The sequence below is a fragment of the Saccostrea echinata genome, unplaced genomic scaffold, assembly GCF_033153115.1.
Source record: "Saccostrea echinata isolate AGI-Se365-2 ecotype Australia unplaced genomic scaffold, CSIRO_AGI_Sech_v1 ptg000034l, whole genome shotgun sequence".
Taxonomy (NCBI): Eukaryota; Metazoa; Mollusca; class Bivalvia; order Ostreida; family Ostreidae; genus Saccostrea; species Saccostrea echinata.
This window is the reverse complement of record NW_026889783.1, coordinates 1,081,377-1,104,770: the sequence shown is the minus strand read 5'-3', so window position 1 is coordinate 1,104,770 and position 23,394 is coordinate 1,081,377. Positions and strand designations below refer to the sequence as shown.

The 23,394-nt window shown below is 34.0% G+C and overlaps 1 protein-coding gene across 2 annotated transcripts; it reads right to left on the bottom strand.

Moving 5' to 3' along the window:
* Positions 1-12,644: 12,644 nt before the first annotated feature.
* On the bottom strand, positions 12,645-23,125 carry LOC133199496 (uncharacterized). Of its 2 annotated transcripts, none has more exons than XM_061335303.1 (2): positions 23,047-23,125; positions 12,645-15,709 (listed from the first exon to the last, which is right to left on the bottom strand). In XM_061335303.1, the coding sequence occupies exons 1-2, from the start codon at positions 23,119-23,121 to the stop codon at positions 13,838-13,840; spliced, it is 1,947 nt and encodes a 648-aa protein (XP_061191287.1). In that variant the 5' UTR covers positions 23,122-23,125; the 3' UTR covers positions 12,645-13,837. The 2 variants fall into 2 exon arrangements, with proteins under 2 accessions (XP_061191287.1, XP_061191288.1); XM_061335304.1 differs by lacking the exon at positions 23,047-23,125 and adding an exon at positions 22,573-22,690.
* Positions 23,126-23,394: the final 269 nt, after the last annotated feature.

The following is a 23,394-nucleotide window of genomic DNA, read 5'->3' as shown; positions in this document are numbered from 1 at the left end:
ATTTGGTCATTGTATCGACCATAGAACTTACGGAAGGTATATTGCTGCATAAGTAAGGGAAGTTAACGTTTGAAAAGTTAAAGTCACCACGTTTATCGTAAGGCTTGGTTGTTAGATTACCATTAACGTCTTTTTCAAGTAAAATATCCAAATATGAAACAGACGTGTCAGACTCTGTGGTATCTTTTATCTCAAACTCACCGGGATATATCGTATCGACACAAGAATGGAAATATCCATTGTTATTCGACAATAAGTCGTCGATATATCTAAATGTCGAGTTGAAGGCCACAGCAAGTGTTTTCTTCTTTTCACGTACAAGATTTTAGACAAATTCTGCTTCATATGAATACAAAAAAGGTCTGCTAATAACGGGGCGCAATTGGTACCCATGGGAATTCCAATAGATTGTTGGAAGACCTGGTCTCCAAAAACCACATAGATATTGTCAATCAGAAACTCGAGCATCTTTTTTAAGTCAACTTCAGAGTACTTGTGTGTACAATCAGAATGTTTTTTTAAAGAAGGATTTTGCAAATGACCAATGACTAGGTAAGTAAATTTACGAGTTCCATTTTTATTGAAAAAGCAGCAGTCAATGATATCAAAAAGCCTTGACTTTAATTTATCGTGGGGAATGGTTGTGTATAAAGTTGAAAAGTCGTAAGTTTTTAAGCTGTTGAATTTGGTAAAATCTTGTGATTTCAAATTTTCCAAAAGTTCCTTGGAATTTTTAAGTATCCACATTTGATCTACACCACTTTTCGAATTTATTGTTCACAGCACTCTTGAAGTTTCTCCTTCACTACTGTTTATATTTTAGTGAGGAGTAAAGAAAGAGGCTTCGTAGAAAATTTACTGGAACCCGCTATGTATCTTTGTGTAAGTAATACCAAACATATTCAAAACTGACATATGATTTTGAAGAATGTCTTCTATAAGTTGCATTACCATTGTAGAATTAAATCCCAGTTAATCTAAAATACATTTCAAATAATGAGCCTTACAAATGAAATGTTTGGAGATAACGAACAGTATTCAAGCCCAAAAGTCCATTAAACAAAACAAATTTTGGAGCAGAGCAAACACGGACTTCTAAAACATTAGAGGTGGGTTCAGGTGCCATGGAGGAGTAAGCATCCTCTGCCGGAAATAATATAACGGGAAAATCCGTCGACAATTCAGTGTGTAAATAATGGCCTAACAATAAGTATGAATAACGTCATTCAGCATTTGACTAAATGATAAATTGTATTTGCTGATAAGGTCATTGTATCGACCATAGAACTTACAAAATGACGACTTTAAACGAGACTGCTGATATCCTTGTTTCATCAACTTGTTTGTTAATAACTTACCTCGTTTTAAAAAATGTTCTTACGTAGAGCATGCTTTTGCGTATCGAAATATAAACCCCGTATGCAGGTGATAAAGGTATATTGCTGCATGCATAAGTAAGGGAAGTTGACGATTGAAAAGTTAACGTTGCATAATGAGTCAAAACTATGTGTTTCTTTTAAGAAAATTATATCACAAAACAAAAGACTTCTGTGAAACATGAATATAACGAAGTTTTGACAACTCAACTGCACTGTAAAGCAAGAAAAAAACTGCAAAATATAAGTGCCGGAAAAACAAATGTTGTATCTATCACTTTGGTTTTATCGTCAATGTCAACAATGTCAAGGTCACGCGTCCTTTATATTTAGCGTGAAACTTGTAAACAACATTGAAATGGGGCAATCAGAAGTACGGAATAAGTTATGATAATCTTTTTTTTGAAGATTGTATCAAAATTCTCAGTCATCCGACATTTATATCTATGGAATTGAAACCATGGTAAATTCTTCAACTTTTCAGCGCATGCGTACAATAAAGAGGAAGAAGTGAAGCAATATTTTTGTGATGGGTTATACAAAGATTTTTTTTTACTTTTATTTTTCTCAATTAAATTAGATTTTTTAGGTTCTGAAACCTGTAATTTTCTGAAACCTAATATCTTCAAGAACTGAACAAAATTTGCGTGTGTCATGCAAAAATTCTACTGTTGTCACTTTTCCCGTTTGTCCGTCACAGTGTCACTTTAAAATCATTACGTTTATCATAAAGTTTTGTTGTAGGATTACCATTAACGTCTTTTTCTAGTAAAATATCCAAACAAAAACAATGTTGTTACCTGCTTTGTCAGCAGAGACCAGTACATACTGATCGTGTAATCTATTTAATTCTTTTTTCACTTCTGATTTATTGAACACAGGAGGATAGTTGGTTTTCATTTTGCCCCTCAATCGCATAGTGCGAGATTTTAACATACATCTGATACATTTAATTCATTCTGACTACGGTCTTTTTTTCATGTCTGGCCCATCGCCTGGCGTAATCTTCCACAGAATCCATAATATTTATGTAATTATGACGCAGTTAAAAGATCGGGGTTCTCTAAATTTTGGCCCTTTTAAAATTAATGATTTAAGGTCCTCATTATTAATTATATTTACGTCACCAGTAATAACGTGTCCAGCAGGATTATAATTGTTGGGTGACGAAGAACATGAACAGGAAAGAGTATTATGTTTCTGATGCTCTGTAAAGTTTTCTTGTAATTAAAAAGTTTGGAAGCATAGTCGATGTATATTTGTAGGAAATACAAGGTGTAGTCTTCAACATGAAATATGGTGGAATACAAGACTGTACCCTTTTGTCTTTGAGGGGAAAACGGTTTCTTTTAGCTGCATTTTCTTCTGTGAAACGCGGCGGTTTAAAAAGCCGATGATTTGCAATATCCATAACCACTGATCCGAGCCTGTATTCTGGTGTCAAGGAATCAAAAACTGGACTTTCCTTGACCTTTTCAAGTAGACTAATTAAAAGTTTCAAAGGGACAAATTAAAGTTTGGTGCGAATATGATGAAGACCTGACTGTTGATTTACATAAGGTAGTAATGAATCAAAAGAGACATCGTGTATTAAAGGTTTATTGTAAGACCGATGCCCATGACTACGCTTACGTCTCTGTGTATGGTTAAAAAGCCCCATCACATTTACATTGTTACACTGTGGACTGGAAAGATTCCCAACACTATCGACATTGTCTTTGCATCCATAGGGAAAGGTCGTGTCTAGTTTTTTAATCCAATATTCTTCTCGTTGCCTCGTTAAGGTGTACTCTGTGATGGACTGTTTGTATGATGGTAAATCTTTTCTAGAATTCTATCATTGACAAAATAGAACGATGAGGGAAATAAAAATGCTGTTTAGAAGCTGCTGGCCCCATTGTTAATTTGAAATTTATGTCCTGATATTCTTTTATAAGTGAACCCTTGGTTTCACCAACATAAACAAGTCCACAAAGATTACATTCTATTCAACAGAAGATTTGCAGTTCAGATTTTCCTAAGTTTTGGTATAGAAGCTCTGTCCAGTAAGATTACTAGTAAAAGAAGTGTTAGTTATCAAAATGTCACAGGTTGTTGAGTTTTTCGCAGAACATTTTGAAATAGAAGACATGGGATTGGAAAAGGAATCTTCAAATATATTTCTAATAGAAACTTTACATTCTTTCAATTCTTTATATGAACTATTGGTTTTATACCAAAACTGTGAATCTGAAGACTGCACATATAACATATGTTTAATATCCCTGAGGATTATCCGAGGAGCACCGAATGAACTCCTGGAGTCTGTGTCCCTTACAGACTCAAAAGAGTGACGCCTTTTTATACTGGGCGACGCGTCTGCCAGTATCATTTCGTTATTCTGTGTACATGTACTCATGAATGAATAGGTGCCGAACGACAAGTAACCTTGGGGACAGACTGTCCACCAGCAGAGATACATGTTCAGCGATTAAAAAGAAATATTTGGAGATAACAAACAGTATTCAATTTCGAAAGTTCAATGAAACGATACGAATTTGGAGCAGAGCAAACACGGACCTCAAAATTAAGAGGTGGGATCAGGTACGATTGAGGAGTGAGCATCCCCTGCCGACCGGTCACACCCGCCGTGTGCTCCTTGTTATGATCGGGAAACAAAAACCGGAAATATCCGTAGACAGTTCAGTGTATAAATAATGGCCTAACAATCAGTATGAAAAACGTCAGTCAGCATTTGACTCAATGACAAGTTGTATGTGCTTACAAGGTCATTATATCGACCGAAAAAATGACTTCAAACGAGACTGTTGATATCCTTGTTTCGTCAACATGTTTGTCAGCAGCTTGCCTCGTTTAAGAAATTGTTCAGATTCTGTGGTATCTTTTATTTCAAGCTCACCAGTATATATATATATAGTATCGACATAACAATGGAAATAACCATTGTTAATTGACAATGCGTCACCAATATATCTAAATGTCAAGTTGAAGGCGACAGCAAGTGTTTTCTTCTTTTCATGAATAAGATTTTGAACAAATTATGCTTCATTTGAATACAAAAATAGGTCTGCTAATAAGTTGGCTTTATAAATTATCTTGATTTATTTTTTAAAAAAAATAGCTAAAACATACATTAAAATTATGTTTAGAAGATTAAATATATTTTAAAGTATATTTTCCTTCACAGGAAAAACACTGTAAGCAATTTAGGTCACCCAGAAACATTCTACCCATCGATTTTTTTTCTTTATATTTATTCATATCTGATCAGCAAAAATTATAACATATTTATGTCACTCCTGACCAATAGCATGGGAGTCTTTCAAGTAGAATTGCGAAGCGAAAATTAAATTGAATAACTATAGCTATATGCAGAAATGAAGTATTTTTACTATTTGTAGTTTTTTTTTTATCTCGGACAAAGAAATTTTAAATTTAAATATGAAAAGATAAAACACATTTGAATTGATACAATTGAAATAATAGAATGATTTTAAGAATAAAACTGTCAATAATGTAGCACTAAATTATTCAAATAGATCATTGTCAATGAAGGAATATGTCTTAGCATGAATAAAAGCCTTTTCATCATATAGCTTGAATCTTTAAAAAAAATGTGTTGTACTCCTGACCATAGGAATATAGATGTGAAAAACAGACAGACCTTGTAATTGATAAATCTATTAGGTAAAAATGTTCTTCGAGTTTTTATTTTCCAAAATAAAAATCAGAGAATGATATACTGATAAAAGTTTTTTTTCCTGCTGGGATCAAAACATCAAATGTTGCACTCCTGACTTTATTGGGTATGCACGGATCCTTGACTTGTACTGATGATGCCTGTATTAATCAGATTTATATAACATTTTAAAGTTTTAAATTGTATATCAGCTGCTGTTTTACACTTTGAAAATTCTTCTTCTTCTTCTTTGATTTAATTGTCTTTCAGTTTTTAACATCGATGCATGTTTTTTTTTTTTTTTTTTCGGGGGGGGGGGGGGGTATGGAATTCCATATACGACAGCCAACTGCTTACTGCCAACTCCTCACTGCTTAGGGCAACTGCCACTGTTCATAGATGATATTGCTTGTTTTGTTATCTTTAATATCCTTAATACGCATGCTTAATTGAATAAACTCTATGGTAGATTACAATGATATTAATTACAAAAATTGGCGGATTCAGGAATTTTTAAACAGTGAAGGTAAGGAAGGAATAATATAGGCGGAAAGAGTTTTCCCTCTTAAATACAAATATTTCATTCCAACATTTCCTTGCAGGCAAATAATTCAATAGATTTTTTGACCGGGGGGGGGGGGGTTATTAAAGGCTTATATAGAAAAAATGGGGGGGGGGGCAAACTTTTAGTAGGATCTTGAGTAATATTTGTTGGTATGTGCATTTATATCAGAAATACTAATAAAGAATCATAAAGGCCTTTTACTCTATGTAAAAACAGTTGATTTCAGGCAAGGAAAAGCAATTTCAGTGCTGGGGGGGGGGGGGGGGCGCAACCCAACATAATTCCCTTGACAAGGAATAAAATAAGTCACAGGCATCTTTATTGAAGGAGCACTACTGTATATTGTATGTTGGAAATTTAGTGGGTACGCCCCACCTCCCCATCACCACCACCACGAATGTTTTTACAGATCTAACATTAGCCATTAAACCGATTTACATAAGACACATATAAAAATTCCCAAATAGAGGTACTTTTCCTAAGAAACACCGAAAGATATTGCTAGATATTTTACACTAGGCAGAAGTTATGTTATTATAGTTTTCAGTAATACTTCTACTATAAATACATATACCAACAAATGTCACTCAAGTTTGTTCTTTTGTCGTATGTGACCCCCCTCCCCCGCATCAAAAAAGCTACCAAATTATTTGCCTGCAACGAAATGCAGAAATTATATGTTTTGTTTTCTTCCGATTTACTCCTTCCTCGCCTTTGCAGTTTAAAAATTCCTAAATCTGCCAAATTTTGCTATTATTGTAAGAACTACGCACGCTAACTCTCGATTCCCGCCTACATTTTCCATCCATTTAAATCAATGTAAATGGCAATTTGGACATTAAAACTTGTTTGAATGCAAAGAAAAATTCCTTAGTATTAAGAACTAATTTTAAAAACCAGTGACAAAAAGTTAATTGCTCTTATTTACAACTCCTTTCATAAGGGGGTAGAAAATTTTATTTATTGAAATCAGGCTGAAAACGTAAACACCACCAGATTTTCAAATACTCAGGGAAATGGATAAATGACTCTTAAATCTCACCGTATGTTTAACTTATGTAAAATTCAACATATGAGATTGATAAAGTGATAAAGAACATTTTTTATTTGTTATCTCATTTGAAATTGGTAATAAAATGACTATTTTCCTGTTTTTAATCTTTATAACTAGGGATGGGTATCACCAAAAATTTCGTATCGCGATATATCATGATTTTTTCCCAAAATATCACGATAATATCATGATATTTTTACACGCAACTTTTACAATTATTTTAAATGAATATCTATATTTCTTCTTACAAATATGCTGGAAAAACATAACTTTTTTATTTAAATAATATAAAGCATGTTTGGATGCCGTTCTTTTACCGTTTTCAACATTTTTTACACTTACTGTAACTGTAATTTGAAAGTTTGAACAAATAAATGAATAATTTCTGGAATTTACAATTATGTACTAAATACCGGTATTTTAGTCTCTGTATCACGATACGTATCACGCAATTAAAAATCATGATATACCGGTATAACGATATAATCGCACATCCCTATTTATAACGTTTTCAATTCATAAAAACTGAAAAAAAAAGATTTGTTGTTTCGCGGGGGAAGATGTTTTGAAAATCAATTTCCATTTTCCGTTAATTTCTATGTTGAAAATTTTTCTCAAATTAAAGACTTATATAAATCTCTTTGTTTTCCAAAATAAGTTATGCTAAATACATGCGCGGATCTAGAGGGGGGGGGGGTCGGTGGGGTCCGGACCCCCCTCCCCCCCCCCCCTGGAATTTGTAGTTATTTAATGTATAAACTACACCAACTAAAAGTGACCTTGGACCCCCTAGAAAACGCGGATCCGTGTTAAGTTGGTATGAAAAGTCATAGATATGAAGAAAGGAAGCATAAGAAGTTACCCCCACCACCACCACCACGAAATAAAGGTTTTTCACGTTTTGGAAAGGAGCTTACGTGTTTGTTTGGGGTTTTTTTGTAAGGAAATTTCTGGGTTGGATTTTTTTTACTGGGGTGGACCCCTCCTGGAAAAAATTCCTGGATCCGCGCCTGGCTTTATAAAAATTCACATAATATCAATATAAATATGAAGATTTATTCAAATATGTGTGGCAGTTGGCAGTAAGCAGTTGGCTGTCGTACACGGAATTCCAGGGGGGGGGGTGTTTTTTGTTGTTGTTGTTGTTGTAGGGTTTTTTTGTTTGTTTGGGTTTTTTTTTTTTTTTTTTTTTTTTTTTTAATTTTTTTTTTTTTTTTTTTGGCAACACGTTTCTTTTTTCTGTTGCACTCCTGACATGATATAACATTTTTCTTTTCAACGTTAGCCATGACAACAACTTGGTCAGACAAAAGTTGCTACAGTCTATATTTAAAGCTCAATACTTTGAATATTATCAGGAAAGGCTTGATTTCCAACATAAACCATTATTATTTATTTTACAGATCTTTAAAAAATATGGAATTTTCAAAATGTCTCAAAAAGGCGTTGCACTTCTGACATTTTTAGCATCATTTTTGGGCATAACTTTTTTGTGAGACATCAATGAGATATTTGACAGGTATTAATTTAGACACCATCTGAAGACATATGCTGAGACAGAGAAGTTTATTCTATTTGCCTGTATTTTTATTGCAGGTTGATAAATATGTGTTTTGGTCATTATTTTTGAATTCACCCTTCCACAGAAGGCTGAAGTCCAAGGTACTAGTACGCAGTTCGGGTGATCTACACTTTCATTTGAGTTCATCAGTATTCATATTCTTTCATTGGGGAGAATGATAGGCACCCATATGATATGTTGAAAATGAAATACATGTAGATCAACTATTTCACTTCTATAAGATTTTTTTTCTCAAACTCCAAAAAAACTTTTTTAGCATGAGGATCTATATAAAAAGGGAGAGAAGGGGGAGGGGAGGGGGGTTGGGAAGATTTTTTTCATATAAACTTTGATCACCTATTGTGTTTCTACTCTACCCCGGTCGACCATGATTTGAATAAATATGAATCTACATGACTCATTTAATTCAAAAAGCTTTATCGATTTCGGCAGAAATGACAAGAACTGATCCAGAAATTGCTCAGGTAAAAAGTAAAATTGAGCAGAATGAGTTTTTTCCCTTTCACACGTTTCATTTTCTCTGGACCAGTGATCCTACGAGATTTTTAAATGATCCCTTTCTTATCTATTTTTTCTTAATTTTCTCGTCTTTGGGGGGGGGGGGGGGGGGGTCCTTAATGTGAAAAAACATGGATCCTCTTCACCTAAGGATCCTTTCTCACACAGGCATATTACATGAAGTACATTAGAGCACCAGATTTAGGTCCCCTAAACTACAGATAGGAGTATACCAACTGAACTACAGACAGGTTCGTTATTTTTTTTTTGGGGGGGGGGGGGGATTGGGGATCTGCCCGTACTTTTTCCACTATAACCTTTTACTGTCGAAAATGTTCGTTGAAAGGCGCCCCCAACTTTCTGTCGCAGTGAAGTCAAGTAAAAGTAATGTGGCAATATATGAACAAGTTAAATTGATGCAAAGCATCAAATCGACCGCAAAAATATATTTCATTTTGAAGAATTTCCACAAGAAAGAGTCCAAAGAGAAAAATCCAAACAAAAAAGTATATGATACATTTTTACACTTGCTTTACTTTTCTGTGCATTTTTACACTAGTTTTCAGTGATCGATTGTTAAATATTTATGCAAATAAAAATAAATTCATTAATATGAAAATCGGACTGTAATAAAGAATAGGAATGTATTATCATCAAATTATTTGATTCAAGGACAAATACAACAAATATCTAAAAAAAAAAAATTGATTATGAATGACTGAATGCTGACAAAAAAGACACAAGCTTCACGTGCTGACAATCTGGATTTTTGTCAAATGATAATGTCGATCAGTGTTCAACTGTGATACATATGTATGTGAAGTGCAAAAAAAAAAAAAACCCAAAAAAAACTAGCAACTGCAGTGTAAATTCAAAACCAAATTCAGTTCTTATTCCAATTTATTAATTATTTTAGGCTCTGTAATTCATATCCGGAAACTCAATATGTTTTCTTTTTATATCTTACGCACGCCCATGTTAAGAAAGCAGCTCATAAAACAACTTTTTGTAAATTCATTAAATTAATAAATATCTGACGAGAAATGAAAAACAAATTGATACATAATAACAACTATTTAGACTTATTTTTTAGCAAATCTTTAAGGCTTTTATTCGTAACTTTTATGTTTGTTATCAATGAGGAATTATTCCAATGAAGCAATAAAAAAAATAACGTCTCATTTCCCCATGTGCGCATTCTAACACAACCACAAATAGATCGGCCGCTGCTGCGGCCGATAATAATATCTGGTTGTGAAAGTTGGAACCTACTCTTTAAAGGGGCCTGGACACAGTTGCATTGTTCATATTTTAAAGAACAACGCACACTAACTCTCTATTCCCGCCTACATTTTGCACCTACAACGAATTTAATTCAATATAAATGGCAGATTGGCCATTTAAATTTGATTGAATGCAAAGAAGAGTTCATTATTAATTGATTGGTAATTTTAAAACCAGTGTCAAAAACTTAATTGCTCTTATAAACGACTCTTTTCAAAAGGGGAGTTAAAAATTTTATCCATTGAAATCAGGCTTTAAAAATCGCTAGATTTTCAAAGACGCATGGAAATGTATAAATGACCCTTAAATCATTCCGTATTTTTAACTTATGTAAAATTCAACAGAAAAGATTTATAAAAGATTTGATTTTATTTGTAATTTCATTTGAAATTGGTAATAAAATGATCAATTTTGCAGTTTTTTGTCTATAAACATATGCCCCCCCCCTCCCGTGAAACAACAAAAGCTTTGGTACGAATTTGTGAAATAAGAATTCATAAATCCCATAAAAAGGAATTTTTGTTTCACGGGGGGGGGGGGGGGGGGGTTTAAAAATATTTTCCGTTTTCCGTTGATTTCGATAGTGAAAAACACTATTTTACAAAAATTAAAGAGTTATCTCTCCTTGTTTTACCAAATAAGTTATGTTTTATGACAATTCACATAAATATCTTTATAAATATGAAAAATCATTCAAATATGTTAACTTTTAAAATTTGACAAGGAGGTAGGCGGCAGAACAATACTAGCGTTCGCAGTTCTTTCTATGCTTATTCAAAAAATAAAACCAGTTAAATGAATTGAACTTACATGAATATTCCTTAGAATTCAATAACAACGACATTCTTGTTTACATCACGTCAAACATCTGTTTTTTTGTACACAGGGCACGAGCTCCGTTATTGTTAATATTTTTTCACCGGGTGTGTTCAATTTGTTAAACTCGATCTGCACACATCACTGAGCACGGACTTACAATGGGGGAATACTGGTGAGTTGGTTTTGCTTTCTCACATTTCTACTCTGAATTTTCTGGATTATAGTTTTAATATTTTTCATTAATACACATCAAAATACATGTATCTACTTTTCTTAAGCATTAAGGATAAAATTTACTTTTACTTTTTATGCCGCCGTAATCGAAGATTCGGGGTCATATAGTTTTTGCCCTGTCCTTCCTTCTGTCTGTCTGTCCGAAAAACACTTTAACCTTGCCTATAACTTTTGATTGGTTGGAGCTACGCGTATTCCTTGTGACAAAACCTTTCTTTGGGTACCATCATATTTGACCTTTTGACCGTGGAGTTTAACCCAGTTTTTGCAAAATTTTACCGATCATAACCTTGGCCATAACTTTTGAAGTTATTGCTAGGGCTTTCATACTTCACATATGTAATCCTTACTTTGGATGCCAAGGACTTTGACCTTGGAGTTTGACCTTCTTTTGAAAAACTAACCTTGGCCATAACTTTTGAACAGTTGGTGCAAGGGCTTTCATACTTCACATATGTAATCCTTGTGACAAGACCTTCCTTTGAATTCCAAGAACTTTGACCTTGGAATTTGACCTACTTCTGGAAAACTTTAACCTTGGCCACTTACTCTTGAACAGTTGGTGATAGGGCTTTCATACTTTACATATGCAATCCTTGTGACATTACCTTGGATACTAACAACTTTGACCTTGGAGGTTGACCTACTTTTTTAAAATCTTTAACCTTGGCCATTATTTTTTAACAGTTGGTGCTAGGGCTTTTACAGTTACCATATGTAATCCCTTTGTGACAATACCAACAACTTTGACCTTGGAGTTTGACCTACTTTTGAAAAACTTAAACATTGGCCATAACTTTTAAATGGTTGGTGCTAGGGCTTTCATATTTCTTGTGAGAAGTCCTTTCCTTGGGAACAATTAATTTTGACCATGACCTTGATGTTTGACCCACTTTTGAAAAATTTTAACTTTTCCTTATCTTTTATATGGTTGTTGCTAGGGCTTTCATATTTCACAGGTATATTCCTCGCGACAATGCCTTACTTTGAGTACAAACATATTTGATTTGCATTTGAGAAAGTTTAACCTTCGCTATAAGTTGCCATACGGGGGCATCAGTGTTTCACAAACACATCTTGTTTTAAATTTACTTAGTGCAAGGATGTGTACATCAAACGCGTCCCGGAATTCTTAGTTTCAATAATTTCCAGATAAAAGACGTTTCTGAAAATGCTTCAACTATATTTCCGTGTGAAATGCTATAGCAACATATAAGTCATATTACTCAGATAATATTTGAGAATTCTGTGTCCAGATCCCTTTAAACTGTAATTGTGACGGTCAAGAATGGTCGATAACCAGTGGCCAGATACCTCAGTTTTCAGAGCACCTGACTTATGATGCCCGGGTTCGAATCCTAGTCTGGTCCGTCACATTTCCTCCTTCCCTGTTGCATAACCAAAGAATCTTAATGGAAAAGCATTATCAAATCAATGTCTGAATGACAGACAGTGATTACTAATATTGCTCCAAATTTGATGTGAAGAGCTAAAATTCCTAGAGATCAAAAATTACTTCTTCAGCATGTCTTTGGGACATGATTTGCAAGAAATTTCTGCGTTTGTTGTTTATTAAATACTCAGTATAAACATTCATTATATGTCTTTTAACACAATACTGCTTACAACAATGTTCATTGCAGAGTAAAATGTTCCAAATTTTGAGTGATGCCCTGAAGCATTCATCCAACTCTCTACTCTTGGAAAAGACTTTAAAACAGTTAACATTCTCGAGATCTTAAATACTTTGTAACAGATTTTGATATACATGTAGTTGTGTCCTTCCCTGTGGAACATTAAAAAACGTAAAAACAAACTAGCGTTAAGTAAACTACTTAAACTGGGGGAAATCACTACACTTCTAAAACGAAGCATCCAGTTCTTAGACCTTGCAAATCAGACAGAATGTAAATCTGCTAAACACAATATAAACCAATAATTATACATATAACTACACACAATGCATCATAAAATATTCAGCGAGTTACACTTTTATCAGATGACAATGTTCTTGTGGTATGCAAGAGTACAGATGCATATAATTTGTCAGTACCTATTTTTTATTCTACATGTGAAGATGAAAACTATAAGAAAAGTTTGTCAAGTTGAAAAGGATATTTACCAACAAGTACATATAAACAAGTTTTAAAAATTTTAGCAAAAGCAACAATGAACATATGAACACATTACTTTTCTTTGCATACATTATCTCTGAAAATGGTCAGTACAAGAAATATTATGACAATTTATGGTCAATATTTTTGTTCCATACTTTTCCAAGGGAAAAAATTCAAATACTCTTCCAATTGCCCCCCACAATCTTTCAAAATTTCTCATTCCTGCTACAGGGTCTGTAGAGATATATATGCATGCATTTGTTTTGCCTTGTAGAATTGTGTTAATAAAACTGAAAGATACTTGCGAGTTGGTACTAATAATGAAGATTTTTTGTTTTAGTTTTTCAATAAAATGCTAGAACAGTCAACAAAACTTATTTTGTGTCTCTTGCTACTTATAGCTTTCCCTGATTCATGCATAAGAACTGCTTGAATCTTTTACAGATATATATTTACTCCAATGGTTCCTCTGAAATCATTTACATGCACTGCTACCTTGAATTTATCTGTACAGGAACTGTTGAAAAAAAAAAGAACCTAAAAATATATGGATTTCTTGATCATAGACATCAATAAATATCATCTAAAATGCCGCTAATGTCTTTCACTGCTTAAAAAATTGTCCACCTTTAGTACCAATTCTGCCGTGAGAATTGGGGAAACTTCTCCAAGCCTCCATCTTTCCCTTTAGAATTCCATTTATTACTGACTTGGTATGCTTTTGGCAATGGCTTCCTGTAGCTGTTGTTATATTCTCTCTCCTGGTAAATCGGGGACAGATTTTTATTGTAGTAGGTAGAGTGCATTGCAGTGCTTGGCAATACCTTGAACTCTTTGTCCGACGAGTCAAAATTTGGGGAGTTACACCTACTGTCCTCTCTTAACATTGCTCCCGTTTTTCCACGAGATACACTAACTCCATCTGGAGAATTTTTCGTTACGGTTTTTAGTTTTGCATCGTACCTCTGTAATGTTGGACGCCTTTTCTCACCATCACCTTTGAATGTTCTTGATGCTTTGTATTGACAATTGGTTTTGTGATACTGTTCCTTTTTTGTTTCAATACCTTTATGACACATTCTTTCAGCATTGTTGGACTTTTGCTGACATCTGTTCTTTAGTCGGGGATCATGTGAATTTGGCAGTACCTCCGTTTTTATACCAGAATGTCCATATTCAAAACATTGTTTGCTTGTTCCAGAAATCCTCACATCCTCCACAAGGCGTGACACAGCCGATTTGAGAGTGGTAATGTTGCTATCTTCCATCCTTTGTTTATTGAGCTCTGATGATCTTGGGTCAACTTTTTTATTTTCAACAGTCTTGACTTCTGGATGTTGTTCCTCTTTATTATTGAGATCTTTGGATTTTATCATCTCCTTCTCCTGATGTCTTTCATCTGTTTCCTTCATTAAGCTTGCATTAAATCTCTCTTGTTCTCTTTTCTTCAGGTGTGACTTCCTTGCATCTACCAACATCCTTGTGTACTCCAAAAGCCAGTCTTTATGCCACATAAGAACTTTGTATTCTATAACTTGATTTTGCTGCCCATAATTTGGTCTTAGTATTCTTGGATCAGATGGGGGTTCTTTATCATGCCTCTCAATTACATTCTTTGGAATGTGGCGAGGATTTACACCCCCTTTTAATAAGGTTCTGCCCTCAAAGAGCATTAAACTATTCTGTTCTGAGCAAGTGGATGATGGTGTAGACTCCCCTTGCTGGAAATAACTTTGATTACCATTGAATCGGTTGTTCAACACATCATTTTTTGCACATCTATCAAAAGAATCAACCATTTTCTGACTTTCTTTCTGCAACTCCTGGTCTATGGTGTATCTTTTCTTTGGAGGAACACTGTTCTGTTCAGCATAAAAGAATGGCCTTTTGATAGCTTCCGAGCTCTCAATTTTATTACTGGTCGGTAATGGTTGGGATTTAATATTCATGTTGGATGCCCTTTGCGCATAAACTTGCTGCTGCTCTTTGTCTAGAACATTACCATCATGTCTGGAGAAAGAGTTCAATTTTGCTCTGTATCTCTCTTGTCCTCCAGCATTTTGCATCAGACTGGCACTGTCTTCATATGGCTTGATGATATTTACATCTTTATTAAGAGGAACTGAACCATGACAATTTTTCTCAATTCTATCCTCTGATAATGGACAATACGTGACTTGCTCATTACCGAAACCTGGCTCGGAGAGAGTTTGATCCATATATCCGATTTTCACATTTACTCTTAAATTGTTGTACTTTCTCTGCAGTGTTCCTCTCTCAAAGTCAATGAGCTCCTGGTTCAGTGGATTGACACTAGCTCCACATTCATCCTGCTGAGGATTTTTCAGCCCTGTCTCCATTCTAGCAATAGATCCAAATCTATCAGAGAGCAGCTTCTTAGGTTTCTTCACATTCCCAAGACATGTGGATTTTTTTCCTTCTTCCTCGGCACCAATAGTTTGGTTAGACAATGTTCGACTACTAGATTGTAATGCCATCACCTAAAATTTGCAGATACAATTATTATTTCATAGAATCATAAAAAAAAACAGTATCGACCATCTTTTTAAGCTGTTCATTGTTAAAAATTAGCTTCTTTGTCCCAAAATAAAAATTCAGCATAAAATATCATTTCATTTATTCTTAACTAAAAAAATTGTTTTGTGAGCATCTCTTAAAAGTTTTCAATCAATGTTGTTGCATTTACTGCAAAAATTAGTAGGACACTGAACCATCAGTGGTAATAAAGTGCCCCGCCATAGCATGATACGCCCGTCAAATATTGTTCAATTATCACAAACAGTTCAGAGTGCAAGAAAATCAAGTCAACCTTGATACAAGGATTTCCAAGATTTTTCCATTCCCTATAATATTTGTTTATACATTTCCTATGGTGTAGGCATGAATTATAACAAATATAACATTATCGATCCTCAACTGGTTGTGTTAGAGCTTGACAATACCCATCTGCAGCCCCCCCCCCCCCCCCTCCACACACACACAGTGACAGTGACACACACACAATCTTTCATATTTGTGAGACATGATGCTCTGAAATTTGTTCGTCAATATTTTCAAAAAATAAAATAAAAATATCAATTAAACAATATCAATTTAGTCTTAACTTAATCTATACCAAATTAATTTTAAAATAAAAGACTGGCCATCAAATGACATATGCTATAAACTGACCAGCAGTTCTTCTGCCTAATTCCCAAAGGATACAGATAAGAGCTTGATCAGAGATCCTCTAACAGAAATGATTGAGACAGCTAGCCTTCCTACACTGAACTCATTAATTATTCTTTAACTGGATGCATGTCCACTCATTACTCCCAAGGGATGAATGGATCTGCACTAGCTGCTTTGAAGTGCATTTAAAATGAATATTTTATGTCCTTCTGAAATTAAATTTGAATACAAAGATTTTTTTTTTTCAATTTGTTACAAAGATTTATAAAAAGAAAAAAAAATTGTAATCTTGATGCAACATTTTTAATAAGGTTTCTGCTAAACTCTTAGATTTGTAGGGACTATCTACCATAATTAATTTTTTTTTAAATACTTTTTTTTTCCCTTTAGATTCAATGTCAGACTGGTTTTAAGCTGTAATTCATATGGACAACGGGCATGCTAATTCCAATATCACCCCCCCCCCCCAGTATAATTAGTTTTAATTAATTAGTTTATTATACAATATCAAACTAGTTTATTATACAATATCAAATTAGTTCTAATTACTTTTCACCAAATTCATTTTAAAAGTTAGGCTAGCCCACAAAAACTATTTAATCCAACATGGCTGATTCCTCTGCCCAATTCCCAAGAGACATAGATAACACCTGCTTGATCAGAGATGCTCTACCAGTTAGCTCCTCACACTAAACTCATTAATTTCTCTCTAATTTGACATGCAATTTTCTGTTTTCAAAATTCTCCTTGACCAGTGCTTGATAATTACACCCATGGGAGAGGTGGAATTTCTCTTGTAACATTATATTTCTTATAGATTGCTGTAAAGTATATAATTAAAAAAAATAAGTATTTTCTTGATTTTAACATTTTTTGATAAGGATACTTCAACACTTTTACATTTTTTGGGATTATGTAATTTAATAGTAAAAAGATAGTTTTTTTTTTAAAAATTTCACTTAAATTAAAGGTCACAGTGACCTTGAAATAGGTCGCGACACACCTTCTACCTAAGATGCATAAATTGGCCAAGTTTGATGATTCTAAGTCTAATAGTTTTCTAGTTATGAGCCGGACAGGATTTTTCCATATTTGGCCATAGCATCTTAATTAAAGGTCAGAACGACCTACTTTTAGTGCGCGACACACCTTCTACCCAAGAAGTATCAGCTGACAAAGTTTGATAATCCTAGGCCTAATAGTATTAAAGTTATGAGCCGGACACGAGAAAAGCTAACAGACAGACAGACGGACGGACATGAACGCCATAACATAATACGTCCCGCCTAAAGACGGGCGTATAAAAACCTGTTGGGAAATGTGTTAAGCTTACAGTGATGTACCTATCTGTCCTGCTGCAAGCTTGCATGCATTTGACTGCACTCATTTACACTGTACAAGAATTTACAATATAGAACAAGATTCACATCCCATAAACATGTTTACTAATTTATAGGATAACTGAAAGGGTCAAAAAAGGTGTGTTAGAAATCCACACCATTAACAGATTACTGTATGTGTACTTAAAAAGTGGGCTTTATTTTAGCGGCTTTGGCACAAACAATGAAGCGCTAATTCATGAATATCGCTAAGAAATCATTTATAAATACAATACACAGCACGCACATGTGTAGTGCAAATCCATGATTATGCCAACAACTCCATACCCAGTGGATACACTAAATTTTGAATACACCAATTTATGTACACGTACAGTAAATGCATTTCAAGTTGCATCTATTATATATATACAGTTGAACTTTGTTATCTCGAACACCAATATCTTGAATATCATGGATATGTCCACATGATTTGTAAGTCCTCAACCACTTATTGTAATGTTTGCATAGTTTGACCTTCCAAATGCTTTAAATGTCCAAAATGATTCTCAAGCTATCCATAGCAATGGCAAACAACACAGAACAATACACACAACATAAGTTTTCTTAATTTGTTTTCCCCCTAACATCAGCTGCACTGACAAAAAATGCCCCTTTTCAGTGTCTGGTGTCCAACAGAAAATTCTCGATTCAACTAGAAGAAAATAGGACTGCAGGACAAAAATGACACACAAGTATCTTTCCAAGAGATCTTAAAAAAAAACAAAACAGAAACCCAAAAAAAACAAAAACAACTCTGCTGCACTATCTTTTACGAATCTGTATTATTAGTGAAAAATATTGTTAATCCAGAATAGAATATAACCAAATCTGAGACTTTATAATGGTCCTCAATTTTCATTTGCAATGGTGTGGTTTTGTCAGCAGTGTTTAACTGAAATCTATATGTAAGATATACGTAAATTAACACACCCAAAATTTAGTGCAATCCCATAACCCATTAGTAAAATTATAAATTAGTGCACTTGATAGTACAATTATAAATTAGTACAATTATAATTAGTGCACTTGATAGTACAATTATAAATTAGTACAATTATAAATTAGTGCACTTGATAAGGACCCTCTAAAGGTTTTAATTTGGACTCTGGGGAAATTATATCATATAAAGATGTAAAAATGGAGTTTAATCAGTTTATCTATTTAGGCCAAAAAAAAAAAAAGTCTTGTTTCCTGCTACCATCCTGAAAAAAATAGGGTATGTAGGTAGGAAAATTATTTTATTTTTTTTATTTTATTTTTTTCCAACAGTATTTTTTAGATATGAACTAATACAAAACCAAATTAAATTTCATGTCTTTTGATGCACAACTCAAGTGGTATTTTAAGAAAGTCCATTTTTAAAACATAGGAAATACCACTTTAATATATATTTTTTCAGTTTTGGAACATGAAATTCCTGAAATTCCCGATTTTTTTTCCAAAAACTAAAAAAAACTTTAGGGTGGGGGGCAAAAAAATAGGGTAGGTCGGGTAGCAGGAATCAATACTATACTTGATTATTTATCAAGCCGCTGAAAATTTTTTTGGCCTTAATTTTCAGCGGCTGCATTTCATTTCCGGAATTTTTTAAAATATTCAACTTTTCATTTCTGACATTTTGTAGCTTTTATTTCCAACACTGTAAAGTTTTCATCTCCAATATTTATCATATAGTATGTTCCTGGCAATTAAAACATAATTGAAACTTCCCTTATAAAAAAAAATTTAAAGAATAAATCAAGAATAAATCAATCACTGATATTCATATAATGAAGATTTTACCCTGGAGCACATGTATGTGTTGTGAACTTTCACTCATCTCCTTTACTTTTAACTAGACTTTGTTCTGCATGTCTATACAGTGTATTGTAATGTTTTTTATTCTGAAAATGTGGTTTGAAGTAAATGTTATATTTACATGTATATCCTGATAAAATTCTGCTTACACCTTTGGTTAAAATTAAAATGCAGGAGAATTTTACACTTTTGATTAACATTAAAAATGCAGGTAAAGTATCCTTCAAAAATTCTGGAAATGATTAATTGATTTCAAACTGAGTAATAAACTTAAGATTTCAATTTACTTCATTTTAGATCTAGGGGCAGATTACTCTAACTGCATAAAAATACCATAGAATTAGAACTATTTAGTGTGCAGAGTATAAAGGGCCCTTGAGCCTTACAAAGAACAAGTATCATTATTGTGTACATGAATTAGCAGAAAAGCACCATGAAAAAGGTGCTAAAATATAAAATCAACTAAAATTAGCTGTATCTGCTACTTCTTTATTAGCTGGAGTTAAAAGTGAGTTAGAATTAGTTGTATTACAGTATATATGCTCAGTGCTAACAGTGTCAGAGTACACTTAAGAGACCAATGTATAGGAGTGAAACGGTTCACCGCGGTATCGATGCACCGCGGTATTTTTTCTCGGTTTGATACACGGTGCAAAATCTCAAATTTTCGGTTCGGTTCATTTTTCGGTCGGGATCGTTATTCAGTCGGGTTTGGCATAAGGTATAACACGTTACTCAGTATAAATAAGTATAGAAAACGTAAATTTTTGATGACTGATAGCTTGTAAAATAATTTTTGACAGTCAAATAATTTTAATCAATTTCTTCTAGTCAATTTGCAAATAAAATTCGTAAAATATGTGACTAGATTTAGAAAAAGAAAGCATAAAGCAACGTTTCCTTCTATCAAAATGTATCGTATCGAAAATAACCGAACCGAGACAAAATTATACAATACGTATCGAACCGTGAAGGAGGTGTATCGTTTCACCCCTACCAATGTACGACACAGATATCAGCAATCAGAGCCAAAAGTTACCTCTTAAGTAATGTACTGGTTACACTAGGACATGATTGCCTATGCTGTTCCAGTAAAAATGTGCACTATAAGCCTACAAACCTTGAGAAATCTACACTTTCCTCATACCCTATGATAAATAGATAAAGTTTTTCTTCCCCAGTGATAACCTCTCAAGTTCAAAATTTTAATTGTAACACTTTAATTGCCCGGTATATCAATTTTATGCATTGTTTATCTCACACAGCATGTTTCTACATTTACCACAGAAGTGGTTGATAAATTTGATAAATAACTTGTTGATAAATTGTTTGCCATAATGGTAAAAAGTTGTGATTTTATATATCCCAGTCATGTCTGACCAACTTAAAATTGATTTACCAATCATGTGGCAATGGATTTCAAAACCAGCGGTCTTGCTGTTACTGTGATAAAACCTTAAAAAGCCAAGGTCACAAGTTCTTGTAGCTGCTGACAGGTCTAACTAAAAAGTTCTTCTTCCTTCTATACCTAGAGACATCCTCAATATACATATCCATACGAAAATTCTATGACATTCAGCTCCATACAAACATTCAAACAAATAATTAATCCTTCTTCATTTACTTCCATTTTCTAGGCATGTAAGAAAAAACATAACAAACAAATGCAATTGCACCCACAATAATTTAAACCTAAAACACAATTATTCAATTTACAGCTGAACATGTCTCATAAATAGCCATATGCCACAGTTTTTCTACCTCTTCTAACAGAATTAAGAGTATATGTACCCTTTGCAGTCATTACACCTGAATGCACACCTTGAACTCATGGCCCATCTGTAGTATACCTTATGTTGTCCTTGTTTTATGTGCATTTAGTGCTTGTTTTTAATGAATCAACCTTTGCAATTGACGTTACTCTTTTTCCCTGAAGTGGCATAATTCCATACATTAAAAAATTGTATCACAACCGGGCAAGAATGGCGATGTAAGACAAATCTAAACAGGTGAGATCTGTACCAAGAAATACTTCAAACCTTGAAGAAGTCAGAGGCTTATATAGGGTCTCAAGGATAAGATGCATTAGTAGAGAAACATGACAGACAAGAATAATTCTCTTCATTTCACAAGTCATGTTCAGCTTTTAAAAATTAAATAGATCATACGGGTTCAATTTCTGCACACTACCTCCTTTAACCACATCTCTCCCACCAAAACTGAAATCTCACTTCTGTACAAATTACTTAAAATAATTTTGAATCGCATATTGACCAAATCCACCTGAAAAAAAAAAATGTATTACCTTCCTGAAAATTTTGAGAGACACTGCATTTTCTTAAATGTCACAGAAAAAAAATACTTTGTACAGAAGTATAGACGGACACCCTATTTTTAGCCCTCTGCAAATCTCTATGCTACTGTATAGTCCTGCACATCATTCACACACATTTATATCAGTCAGTCTGCATGAATATTGAAAATTAAGTGAGCTTGACCGTCCACAGTATTCCGAGAGTTCAATAACAGTACTCATATCCTCACAAAAATGTGGAATAAAACCACTAGGTTTTCAAGGTAAAACCACAATGAAATGTCAACTTGATTTAAACCCCCAGAGCTACAATATCGTATTCCACTTCAAAATATCCGGGTTGTGATACTTGTGAACCTGCAGTACTTTATGGGTTTGCAGTTCACTTTTGGATCCGCCCCTGCTTGGCACTCAATCAACCATGATGTAGCCTACATAAACAAACTTACAAACCAACCCCATGCGTCTACAACCAAAGTTTTCCAGATAAAAAAATCAGACTGGTGAGGACTTTATTTTTACACCATTGGAATAAACTGTAACATCAACCTCGAAAGAAATTGGCCTGTCCTGATGAACGAATATTAGGCCTAATACACAGTTACACTTCGCTTGGCTCTGTTTAATTTGCAGATACACTATATTCCCCTACACAGCCTATGTGTTGACATCAACCTACGTTGTACTGCGTTTTCCTCTTCTTTCCTCCCTTGTGTAAGTGCCAGAAAGCCTATCTTCTTCGTCACTCATGCCCCGTTTCGAGCAGAAGATATTGTAGAAGTGCGGGAAAATGGTGACCAATGAAATTTTCGAAAAACTAAATCATAAACCAAGACACACAGAGTGTAATTCTCCGGGTAAACAAGTTCGTAAGCTGGTAAGTGGATCGTGCGACCAGATAATGACTTTAGATTTCATCTTATCATCTATGACTGCTCGGCAATTTTACAAGACAGGTAACAAAAACGGAAACAAAATATTCACTGTACAAGGAAAACAAATACACAAATGATTTATGTCTCGGATGTAACCACAAGAACACGAAGAAAGACAGAAAACAAAGCCAAAAATCGTATTTATATAAGTGTTAGCCAAAAAATCAAACTATAGCAGAAAACACTGTTTTGCGATATTTTTAAACCCTTTAACCTACCAAAAATTCAATAATATCTTCCTTTGTCATCTTTCGGCTGTGTTCAAGGTGATTTTGCTCAAATCCAGAACTCATCTTGCTGCAAATGCATGTGAATGTGTCTTGGCCTTCTGACCTAGCTCACGCAGCTTGGATGGCTGATAAAAACTTCCTCCCGGGGCGGGGCTTAATCATGCTTAATCGGTCTTATTAACGAACCATGAAGCTCTGAATCTGACACCTGTTGACATACACACAGCGGGAAGTGGATACAGGAATTAACGATTAAGGAGCGATGATTTAGTGCAGTAATTCCTTTGATTAGGTGTTTGTGACCCCTGGCTAAGATTTCACACTTAACATCGAATA

What these genes read in the sequence shown, in the direction of transcription:
- LOC133199496 (XM_061335303.1), bottom strand. Translation starts at nt 23,121, where the DNA reads ATGAGTTCTGGATTTGAGCAAAATCACCTTGAACACAGCCGAAAGATG. An exon ending in AAGATATTATTGAATTTTTG is followed by an intron (nt 15,710 to 23,046) that starts GTAGGTTAAAGG and finishes TGCAAATTTTAG; the next exon opens with GTGATGGCATTACAATCTAG.